This window comes from Kogia breviceps, chromosome 14 (assembly GCF_026419965.1).
Source record: "Kogia breviceps isolate mKogBre1 chromosome 14, mKogBre1 haplotype 1, whole genome shotgun sequence".
NCBI lineage: Eukaryota > Metazoa > Chordata > Mammalia > Artiodactyla > Physeteridae > Kogia > Kogia breviceps.
Window position 1 is genome coordinate 76,914,698 of NC_081323.1, and position 12,657 is coordinate 76,927,354.

Consider the following 12,657-nt stretch of genomic DNA (forward strand, 5'->3'; position numbering starts at 1 on the left):
AGTAATTTTTCTAGGGTCCTGGAAGGGAGCTACAAAGTCAAAGGTATAAAGTTTTTAAAGGCTTGTATGACTGTCGTCTAATGGCTTTTCAGAAAATTAGTACCTCTTTTGGTTATATGGTAAACAAATGGCAACATTGACAGTTCATCAACGTGCCTTTTCTGCCAAGTAGAGATCATTAAATAATGAGGAAGCAGGAAAGAGGACAAGAGTGATTAGAAATTCTTACTGTAAATAACTTTGAGCAATTGATCCCTGAAAGCCTGAAGGTTATGTGAATTAATTTTCACCAATCTAAAACTGTTGGGTCAATTTACTATTTCTAACTAAATGGGATTCAGTGTATTTGTTAAGAAACTTTTGGGTGTCTTATCTAGTGTTCGATACTGTAAGTGAGAGAAGAAAAATATACCAATATCTGTGCCTTTATAAGGCTTCTGGGAGTCTTATGACATTGTTTACATTTTTTTCATCTTTCTACAAAATGCAACTTCAATTTATAGAAGTTCATGCCAGGTTTCACCTATGGGTTTAAGAAATTTGAAGATCTTCCTAGGTGATAAAAACAAAGTTGTGTTTTCCTCTGTTTTAGCAACAACGTACTGTCTATAGGCTGACTCTAGTGAAAGCATGGAACGTGGATGAGCTCCAGGCCTATGCCCAGCTGGTGTCCCTGGGGAACCCTGACTTCATCGAGGTGAAGGTAAGCCCCTGCCGGCTAGTGTTGGGCACGTTCCCATTATGCTTTGTTGGCCATGGTGGAATTGCAGTCTTCTAAAATTCTGTAGGAGGTCCCAGATGTTTTATTTATTCAGTCAGAAATATTAATCAAGATTCCTGGCACTGTTCTAGGTATTGGAGGTAAGAGCAGTAAAGACTAAGCATTTGCTCTCACATATAAAAAGCTTATATTTTAGTGAGAGGTAGACCATCAACAGAAAATGAATGTACTGCTCACTACATAGTAACTTTAATATGCTGAGAAATAAAATACTGTTATAGTGAGTAATTGGTTGGCTTTTAACTACACTTTTACTATGGAAAACTTCAAATATATACAGAAGTAGAGACTGATGTAATGAACCCCATCCATCCATTACCCAGCTTCAAAAATTACTAGCTCGTGTTTCAGCTGTACTCCTACCCATTTTCCTGCCCTTATCTGTGAAGCAGATCCCCACGTTACGCCATTCCTCCATAACTATTTTAGTATGTATTTCTAAAAGATATGCACTCACTTTAAACACTTACTCAGAATACTATTCTTACTAAACAGTTCTAACAATAATGTCGTATATTGGAACGTAAAAGTTTCAACTCGACCAGTTATTTTAACAGTATTTTTTTTAAATTGAAATTTTATGTACAGTCGTGTTTGTCTGTTAATCCAATACTCCTGATTTATTCTTCCCCTCCTCCCTTTCCCCTTTGGTAACTGTAAGTTTGTTTTCTACATCTGTGAGTGTTTCTATTTTGTATGTAGATTCATTTGTACTCATTTTTAGATTCCTCACATAAATGATGATATCATGTAATTCCCTTTCTCTTTCTGGCTTTTTTCACTTAGTATGATAATCTCTAGGTCCATCCATGTTACTGCAAATGGTAATATTTCATTATTTTTTATGGCTGAGTAATATTCATTGTGTATATATACCACATCTTCTTAAACCAATTGTCTAAAGTATTTTTTAATCTGGATCCAAATAAGGGTCAGAATTGGATTATTTCTCTCTTAAATTTCTTTTAATCTCTTAGTTCCTCTTCCATGTGTTTTTTTTCCCCCTTGTAATTTATTTTGTCGGAAAAAATGGATCATTTATCCTGGTTAGTTCCCCATATTTATATTTTAGATTTTGGTGATCGCATGTTGCTTTGCCCCTTAGATTTCCCATGGATTGGTAGTTAGATCAAAAGAAGATTGATCAGATTTGTGTGTGTGTGTGTGTGTGTGTGTGAATGTTTGCATTTCAAGATTATTTCCTTGGTGGTAGTGTATGCTTCCAGCAGGAGCCATTTAATGTCTGGTTGTCACTGTCATGTTTTTGCCAGTGTTCCTTTGGGATAGATACCTGTAAGTGGATCGATGTGTCAGAGGGTAAATGCATATGCTGTTTTGCTAGATATTGTGGTTGGCTGCTTTAGATTTCAAAAGCAGGAAGGCTTTTCTGAAGAGATAACTCTTCTAAAAACTGATACCTTAATAGTAAGAAGCAGCACAGTATGCAAAGGCTTGGGGTCAGAGCATTGTGGGCAGATGGCACAGCTGGTCTGCAGCGGTCCTGCGTGATCTCTGTGGGGTAGCTGGAGGTGGCTGTGGTTCAAGATGAATCCGAGTGGTGGGCTGGGGCCAGATTTTGTTAGCCCTTTCATGCATGGCTAAGAGAATCAGATTTTATACTGAGTTTAATGATAAGCTTTTTAAAATACTAGGTGTGCTAGGAAAGGGTTTTAAACTGGAGAGTGATACGATCTGATTTATGATTTTGAAAGATCACCCTGCTGTTGCCATGAGTGGATTATAGAGGGCAGTAGTAGAAGTAGGTAGACCGGTAACAAAACTTTTGCCAAGCAAGAGATGTGATGGCGTGGGGAAGGTCATTGGAGAGGACTGGGTGCATTTGTGATACAGTTTGGGAGTAGATCCAACAGAACTTGTTGTTAGATGACATGTAGGGTATGAAAGAACAAAAAGAATCAAGAATAGTACCTGGGTTTTTGGCTTAAGCAATTGTGTGGATGTGGAACAGTTTGCCGAGATGGAAAAGACCAGTGGAGAAGGGAGGCAAATTTAGGGAGTAATTGCATGAGTTCTATGTTGACCTTAATACTTTGAGATAGCTTTTAAATAATCCAAGTGTAGGTTCAAATAAGCCACAGGTTCTATAAACCTGGCGCTCTGGGGATAAGACAGGCCTGGCAGTAATGATTTGGAAGTCATCAGCATGAGATGGTAGTTCAAGCTGTAGAGTTTTCAGAGGCAGACAGTTTTCTTGGACAACTAAGAATACACAGAATGCGAGAAAGTGACCAGAAAATTAACCCAGTCTCTGAAAGCTCCACTCTTCAGTTTATGTTTATGAAGCTGGATGGACTCTGTCACATCAGAGCATATTTCAGTTTTATAGCCGTTTTTTAGTACAGCGTTCCGCATTACTGTCCTCTGGAGGGATGGGGAGGTGAGAGGAGCAGATGAAATATTGCTGAGTGTGTAGCAGCCTCTGGTCAGGTCAAGACACTTTTCTTTTAAAATTGCTCTTAATTTCAAAAGGCTACTCTTGGCAAGAACTCTAATGATGCAAACACACAAGCTACACTTTAAATATATGCATTGGCTTAAGGAAACCTTGCCAGCATCAGAGATTAGTGGTGTTTTAATTTATGATTTAGCTATTCAAGAATGCTGCTTCAAATTATGCTGCAGTAAAACCTCTATTATTAACTTGGCTGGATCGCACTGTCACCTTTTTTTCTCCTTCTTTCTTTGCAGTCATGTTTCCTATAATGAAGAAGATATTTTGTAATCTGAAAAGAATCAACCAAATTTTAAAGAAAGATGGCTACTTTGTAAACAGTGTAATTCTCTGATGGGCATTTTGTAGCTGGACAAACTATTAACATAATGAGGAAACAGATGAAGCCTTCTGCTTATAGCTGAGATGCTATAATGCCATAGTTTCTTTCAAACAAGGTTTCCATTTTACTGTTTTATCCCTGCATTTAACAAATATTTCTGAGCTGTCTTCATGTGCCAGGCCTCGTCAGAGCATCATAGGTACACATTTTTTTTCTAAATTTGGATATGCTGTGTGGGAAATGGATGTCTTATTGAACAAGGCAAAATCTACAGAAGTAAAGTGAACTACTTTGAGAGATTTTTTTAATTGAAAAATCTTGGAGAAGTGTGTCATCTAATCACAATTTTAAATGTCTTATTTAAATTATAAAATATAAGGTAATAGACAACAGTTTGTGTGTATCAGGGGGAAAGCATGTGATGATCAGTTGTCTCTGGTAGGAGACCTGTAATATCGAGTACCTGGGCCTTCCTTGGAGGATTAGATCACATGGTTTATTGAATTCATCTCTCATTTGTCCAGCAAGTTAATGAAGTATCTTTCTCTTAAACTGAAGTAGGAAAAGGGATGTTTACAGAAAATCGTATACTTTTAAGAAACAAAACAAGTTATAGAATAATTATTACTCAATCAAATTTTTAACAGTACATATTTAGATACATTTATACAAGAAAAGTATGGAAGGATACATATCAAATCATTAACAGTGTACGATTTGGGAGAAGGGGAAGGAAAGGCTTGTTTTACTTTTCATATTTCTGTGTTGTGTGAATTGTTGCAGTGAGCATGCATTACTTTTATAATTCAAGTGATTGAAATGAAATCAGTAAATGGAGAAGGCATGCTTTCCTGTTCAGTAGGGTTAAACTATTTAATGTCTGAAAAGGCAGCTTTTTGTTGTCTTACTAATTAAAGTAAAATTTTCTAAAATGGAAGCGTTTTAAAGATAATAGTAATAAAGCCTCTCCAAAAAACGTTTGGTAAGAGCTAGCAATACGGCAGCCTAAGATAACCTCAAATTCCTCCAAAAACAGACACTTAGAAGTAAATGTTATGGTAAACATACTTTTGAGAGAATAGTCAGTCTGTCAGGTCTGTAAGGGAATTCCTTAGGGGCTGTAAAAAGGGAGATTGCCTGGTGGTGCTCTGCAATTGCCTGGTGGTACTCTGCAGCTCCAGCAGAGACAGGATGTGGCAGAAGACTAGGCCCTTTCACCTTTAGTGAAAGGACGAATTAGGAAAAAATTCACCCACTGACAACAGAGTGGTACTTGGAGGCTTATCCCTTACCTATGCTTTTGGTAAAAAGAAAAAGTCTCCCAGGGCCTAACCCTAAAATGGGGTTGGTGTTAAAATTTAATAGTACCTCAAGGTCACATAAATGCCCTGAAGATGTGAAATTGATAATAGAGTGACCTTGGGCTAGTGAAATACCTGAGGCTCTAGGATACCATTCATATCCTTTTCCTGGATTTCCTGGATGTGTGTGTGTGTATGTGGAGGGTTCAGGGGGGGTCTCTCATAGTCTCAGGTGGGGAAGTTGTATAAGCTTTGATACACTCCTAAAATGTATTCATTTAGCCTGGGACAGGTTACTTATCCTCCTTGAGCCTAAATTTCCTCAGTATTAAAATTAGAATACTAATATCAATTTAATAGACTTGTTTTGAGAGTTCAAGGAGGTAACATATGCCTGGGTTCAGTAAATGTTTAGATCACTTTCCATCAAGCACATTACTTAAAAATGAATCAATAGAAGCAGTTTCTCTATTATATTGATTTTCTCTTTTTTTTCACTGGTAGTCTTGTAAAATATTTCTCTGTTCCATTCCCTGTAAGTTAACATGTATTTTAGCTTCATTAGGCTTAAGTAGACCTATATTTGCTAACCTGGAAAGCTTAACCATCGTTATTTGCTTACTTGTTTGTGAAAATTTGTTTCGTGTTGTAAACATCTGCCTTACTGAAAAGCTTTCATAACAATCCATCTGTAAATGAAATACCGTCTTTGTATTCTCTGCCTAGCACTGCACCTTGAGAAGAGTAAGTGCTCAGTAATTATTTGTTGTCAAATGATTTAAAACTCTCATCGCCTTAGCACCATGACTGTCTACAGAACTCAATCCTTGCAGAATGCATCTTGCAAAACAAATGTCTTAGCATAGTCTCAATCTCTTTCTGCACACAAACGTAGGGAGTATTACCAGTTGTTCATGTATGTAGCAATACCTAACCAGTGTTTATCAGTTGGTTCATAATCATTAAAGTGTAGAAAAATCTTGAAAAATATAAATTAAATATTGTATTAGATCAGAAAAGAGTTCTGGAGTTTAATGTCATAGAGGAACATGTGACTTGCTCTTTAGAATAGATTGGTTGGGGGTACAGAGAAGAATAGGCTGTGGCCCCCGCCCTCTAAGAGCTCAGGATTTAGACACATCAAAGTTATGCCAGTTATCTGAGAAGAGAGATGCACAGGGTATGATGAGATTGGGATTAGATGGGATTGGGGTTCCTGGCCGAAGATCAAAGAGATGGTGGAGAATTTAGCCAGGGAAAGACTGGATGCTGAGTGGGGCAGTCCAGTAAGAAGGCCTGAGGTGCTAGGCTGAGAAACGTGGACTGGTTTTTTGGTGGGGGGGACAGCTATTGAAGCATTTTTAAGATAAAGGAGTGACGTGTATTGCTGCAAAAAGTTATGAAGACATTTCTCCTCAACCTATCAGGGACAAAAACAATCATATCAGGAGTCTTTTGACAACCAGTCAGTTTAATTAGACTATCAAAAGCCACAATACTGCTCTTCTCACAGACTTTGAATCCCCAAGTAAACTTTCTAAGCAGCCCATGAAAAAGACCTGATGGCCCCCATGTCCTGGAGCAGAGTGGTCCATCCAGAAGTCACCAGTGTAATGGTGTGGGTTGTGCTTTTCACTACAAACGGGAAGATGCATAAGTGGTCCTGCTCTTCAGGAACTTACTTTGGGTCTGCTTGTCACCTCTCAGCCTTTGGAATTCTGGAGTGAGTGCTTTCAGTTGCCACATTCTACCCATCTGTTTTCTTGAGGACATTGTTTTTCCAAAGTTGTGAGGCAAGAACTTTGTGCTGGTGATAAACGGGGTGGGAGCGGAAGGTGGTGCTGGGATGAGAAGGTGGCGGGCAGCTGCCATGTGAGGGAAAGCGAAACGTCTTTGGACTATTCAGGGGCAAGTGCGATCAGGAATCCAGTCTGGGCGGGTCATCGGTCGACCGCAGTGTGCGATGAAGTGAAGTAGCCCATGCAGTGCGGGGAGGACCGGAGGGAGGTGTTGAGGAGCCCAACTGAGGGAGGCCTCAGGGAGGCCGTTCCGTGAGGCTGGTTTCTACCCGTGGCAGTTCTGTCACGCGCAGGCTCGGCCTCCGCAGTCGGCTCAGGAAGTTACCCACACTTCCCACCTCCGAGGATTTTGTCTGGCTAAAATGAGAAGTTTTACGTGAAAATGCTTTGCTAACGATAAAGCATCAATGCGAACGTATAGAGAAGTGTAATGTGAAGGCATAGTGATGACCTACGGCAATCATTCTCTCATTTCCTTTCCAAACCAAATCTCTCCTTAGCATTTCATGCTTTATTATTGCTGAGTAATCAATATTAAAGTATTTTCCAAAGCCATTATCATGGATATAAGATCTTACTTGGGGACTTCCCTGGTGATCCAGTGGGTAAGACTCCACGCTTCCAATGCAGGGGACCTGGGTTCCATCTCTGGTTGGGGAACTAGATCCCACATACTGCAACCAAGAAGCCCGCATGCCACAACAAAGACCCAGCACAACCAAAATAAATTTAAAAAAAAAAGATCTTACCTAAAACCTCTGCTTCAATGAACTAACATTTTAAATATTAAAAATAAATTCCTGGGACTTCCTTGACGGTGCAGTGGTTAAGAATCTGCCTGCCAATGCAGGGCACACGGATTCGAGCCCTGGTCAGGGAGGATCCCACGTGCCGTGGAGCAGCTAAGCCCGTGCGCCACAACCACTGAGCCTGCGCTCTAGAGTCCGCGAGCCAGAGCTGCTGAGCCCACGTGCCACAACTACTGAAGCCCACGTGCCTAGAGCCCATGCTCCGCAACAAGAGAAGCCACTGCGATGAGAAGTCCGCGCAACGCAACAAAGAGTAGCCCCCGCTCGCTGCAACTAGGGAAAGCCTGTGCGCAGCAGCGAAGACCCAACGCAGCCATAAATAAATAAGAAAAGTATTATTACAGAATAAATTCCTTTGAATTAAGCAGTATCGACATGATTGTTCATGAATTTCGTCCCTCATAAACAGTATTTAAAGTGAAGTAAAGTTCATTTTTATGACTAATTTGACTTATGAATAAATCATTTTCATGTATTTGGTCAAGTTTAGTACAATTTTTCCGCCACACTTTCTTAAAGATTTTTAAAACTATTGTATTATTTGCTTTTTTTTATTCAGCTAAAACCCAAATTCAGTTTAATGAATTCTGTAAATCAATGGGCTAATAGAGAAGCTTCTCTTGATTATTGTAATTAAGCTGGGTCTCCTCTAGTTTCTGTTCAGCAAAGGTCATCTCAGTGTAGTACACCAGTAAGTAGTCTTTGAAGAGCCATCTGGAGTAGAGGTTTTTGCAGAACTCATCTGAGTTTTTGGCCCCCTCCCAGCTCTGCCATCTGTAGGGTCGGGGTCACTCTGCAGTGCTCATTGTGGGCTTTTCATTTAATGTCATTCTATCCCCTCCAGTCTGTGTGTGTAAGAGAGGGAGAGAGAGAGAGCGTGAGTGAGAGAGAACCTCATTCTATTTTAGTTATTTCCTACTTAGTAGCAGCACATCTAGACTATTTGAGCCTGTTTTCAAGAAAGTTTGATTTCTTGGGTATTTAGAGGGCCTACAAAGTTACGATAGTATTGAAAATTAGTCATTAATCACTTATCACTATGTAACTTACCAAATGGAAAACTTAGTTATAAAACTTTTGTGTCTTACATGCCTGGGCTGTCAACTAGAACTAAAAAGAGTTAAAAACCAATTTATCTTACTGCATTTGTACTGAATGGGAATTTCTCTAGGGGTAGATACACGTATATACATGTAGTGTGTGTAAAGGTATATATATATATACATATCTATGTATATATATATATGTATATGTATTTCTACACATGTATTTTCATTTTGGCATGATTCTGTGTTTATACATATCCACATAAAAAATGCATTACAAAGTGATCTCCTTAGAATGATTCCAAAAGAATAATTTGAAAGGGAACCCTATCTGGCCCTTTACAGAATGTTTATCAACCTCAAATCTAAATTATACTAGAAAATAGGAGCTCATCTTATTTTCCCAGTCAGTAAACTATTCACTGAATTTTTATGGGTGTCAACTATACCTCCATTATTGTACTAGGGGATTATAATCCCATGAGAATTGATCTGTTATGGTACACAAATGAATCTGAATGGAAAGATATGTTATTAGTTCAGATACATTATTGTGACTAGACAGTGTAGTTGGTGATGTAGCACAAAGCACAAGTACCCAAGCATCAGGATTGTCAGAGTGTAAAGAGCACTGGCCTGCTGTCTTTGTCACTCGCTACTTGTATGAGTTTCCAAGCAAATTTTATCATCTTTGTACTGCTTTCTTCACTTTAAGATATGGATTGGCTTGGCTTGGATTGGATTGGTTGACCTGTAGAAGCCTTTCTGGCTCTGAAGGTCTTCCTTTGTGACATTTAAATAGGTCTGTAACTGTCTCTAACTGTTTTAATGTTTCCACAGGGTGTTACCTACTGTGGAGAGAGTTCTGCAAGCAGTCTTACCATGGCCAACGTGCCCTGGCACGAAGAAGTGGTGCGCTTTGTCTGTGAGTTGGTGGATCTGATCCCCGACTATGAAATTGCTTGTGAACACGAACATTCCAACTGCCTCCTGATAGCTCACAAGAAGGTAAGAACCACTCAAGTATGCATTCTTCCATCACCCTTGTCCTTCCTGCTCTCTTTTCTGTTTATTTTCCCGTATTATAATGAATATCTACTTGTTTGCTACCTTTCCTAAAACAAACATTAAGAAAGCCCTGAATTCAGTCTGTTGGACTCATAAACTGTCTTTTCTGTGTGAGACTGCTTTGTTTTCAGCTCTCACCCAGGCACCTGAAGTGCTTTCTGGCTTGTAATTGGTGTGTACTGAGAAACAAAACAAATCACCCTTGTAATAACTTCTAGTCCTTTCCCAGAATGACAAGGGAAAGCAAAAATAGTAAACAACCCCCATATGAGTGTTTCTGTGAGAAGAAATATTGAGGTGTTTATCAAATTTTAGATCACTTTGAATCTTGGCCTCTGAAGAAATGTTTCTGGGATTTTGGTTTTCCTTTTTCCCTTTTAGTGTTTTTATTAGACAGAACGAGTGCCTGAATCTAAAGTATTTTTTAAGTAAATAATGCCTAGCAAAGGAGAAATTCAGTTTTTAGTAGAGATAGGCCATTAAAAAAAAAAAACAACCCAATCAGAAGGCCAGTGTTAGAGTAGCGATCATAATTATATGTCCTTACTGAAATATTTATACAGAAATAATGTAGTGTCTGGGATTTGATTCAAAATGATATGAAGTAAGAAGTATGTGGGTGTGTGGATGGGTTGAGGGTTGTTGAGGCTAGATGATGGATACATAGAGGTTTGTTTTACTCCTCTGCCTAGTTTTCTGTTCAAACTTTCCATTAAAAAGTGCTTTTTAAAACAGTGGACATGGTTGAACCTTGAAAACATTATTCTAGATGAAAAATCGACACAAAAGACTATAGAATGTATGATTCCATTTATATGAAATGTCCAGAATAGGTAAATCCTTAGAGACAGAATGTGGTTTAGTGGTTGTTGGAAACTGGGGGAAGAGCAGACTGGGAAGTGATTGCCAATAGGTATGGGATTTCTTTTTGGAGTGATGAAAATGTTCTGGAATTATTTAGTGGTGTTGCTTGCACAACTTGGTGACTATACTAAAAACCACTGAATTGTATACTTTAAAAGGTTGAATTTTATGGTTTGTGAATTATATCACAGTAAAGATTAATTAATACCAAAAAGGTAATAAAGAATGGGCTACCTTTTCTTATAAAAATGCTCTGTATGCAAGTAAAGTCAGGCTTAATTGAACAGGAAACTCACTTTTTCCTCCCTCCACAACCTAAGTGGCTTCCTGAACAGCTTTGCAGGTTAATGATATTTAATAATATTAGAATCACTGAATTAAAATTTCACATGGTCTAGTCTCAAACAAACAGGAGGTTAAAAGGCCCTCATGCCTTGATCCCAATTAGATTGTATATATCTGACCTAATGATCTGTCAGACTTAAATATTTAGACAGAAGAATATGTACTGGGAGCATTAAGGAACAAAGAAATAAAGGCTACCTAGTATTTGAAATGTTAATAAAGTAGCTGCAAAGACAATTAACTTACAAAGTAAATCTTACAAATTAAAGCCAAAAAAGCTGTATTTTATTTTCTAGCTTTTTATTCATTGTTACTATTTTAGGTAAGATAGTACCTTCAAAACAAATTATTTGATGGGAGGGACAGTGCTCTGGAAATAGTCCTGACAATGGTAGTAAAGTTCTCTCTTCTTCCATAAGGTCTTCACAACATAGCCAAAGATGTCTTTATAGAATGTATATCTCTGCTGCTTAGGTGCCTTTGATTGACCTCCCATTGCTTTTAGCATGAAAATCAAAATCCTTAATGTGGCCCCTAGGGTCCTATGTGATCAGTCTCTCTATGCCTCTCCAGCTTCTTCTGGAACCCCTCTTCCTTCTCTTTCTGCACTTCTTTCATTTTCTCAGCCACCAAAGGTCTTATTTTTTCCTCCAGTTAGGCTGGGAATTATATACTTCTTCTATTCTTTTAGTGGGTGCACTAGAAATTACTACATGCAAACTTGACTAATCAGTCTGGTGTTAAAATACTTTTACTCTGTAACTGTGCAAAGCAAGGACTTTAGAACACAACCTCCATTTTTCCCTTCCCAACTCATGCTGTCATTGTTGTGTATATTAATTATAAATGTGTGTAAGGACAGTATTGTTAATTGCTTTATGTAGTCAGTATTTATTTAGATTTACCTGCATTTTAAACATGATTTTGTTCTCTGTTCCTTTTTGCATTTTTGAGCCTCCATCTGGGACTGTTTTCTTTCTGCCCAAAAAGCACCTTTTAAAATTTCCTTTAGTGGAGGTCTGCTGGTGGCATACTCTCAGTTTTTGTCCAAAACTGTATATTTTAGCTGGGTATTAAATTCTGGGTTGGCATTTGTTTCCTTTTGACACAATAAAGATATTCCCCTGTCTTTTAAATTCCACTGATGAAAAGTCAGCTGTTAGTTTGTTGCTTCTTTTAAGGTGATTTGTTGTTTTCTTCCCTCTGGTTTCTTTTTCTCTCCCTTTGGTTTTATGCTCTAATGTGTCTAGATGTGAACATTTTATTTTCCTTTTTGGGATTTCTTGGGCATCATAAATTTGTGGGTTGATACTTTCCATCATTGGTTGAAGACTTCTTAGCTTTTATTTCATTAAATACTTCTTCCCCAGTATTTTTCTTCTGGAACTCCAGTTAAACATGTGTTATCGTAATTTTTATTTCACTTGGACAGTTTCTTTTGATTTGTATTCCAAGTCACCAATTTTTGCTTCAGCTGTGTCTCATATGCTATTAAGTGCCACACCAATTTTAAAATTTTGGATAGTGTGTTTCTCAGTTAAATAATTTATGTTTGTTTTGTTTGTTTCAAATATGATATATCACACTGTATGCTTTCCAGTTCCCTGCTGAAATTTTCAAGCTTGGCTTTATCTTCTTGAATACTGGAAATTTCAGCTATTTCATTGTTTGTATCTGATAACTCCAATATCTAAAATCTCTGTGGATTTGTTTCTGTTATCTGTTGTTTCTGTTGGTTCTCAGTTATGTTGCCTTGTCTCCTTATGTACCCTGTCTTATTGTGTTATGTACAATGTATGTAGAAAATTATTTATAGAAATAATATGAGGTTTAGGATTAGAATATCACT

General features: G+C 38.0%; 1 protein-coding gene across 5 annotated transcripts in view; it reads left to right on the forward strand.

Annotated features, from left to right (window-relative positions):
- The window catches only part of LOC131740634 (S-adenosyl-L-methionine-dependent tRNA 4-demethylwyosine synthase TYW1), a 156,336-nt gene that overhangs the window by 120,421 nt on the left and 23,258 nt on the right, over positions 1-12,657 (forward strand). For all 5 annotated transcript variants that reach the window (XM_059036654.2, XM_059036655.2, XM_067014148.1 and 2 more), the window contains 2 exons: positions 593-703; positions 9,372-9,539. In XM_059036654.2, coding sequence (XP_058892637.1) covers positions 593-703; positions 9,372-9,539 — 279 coding nt within the window. The remainder of the gene's footprint in view (positions 1-592; positions 704-9,371; positions 9,540-12,657) is intronic.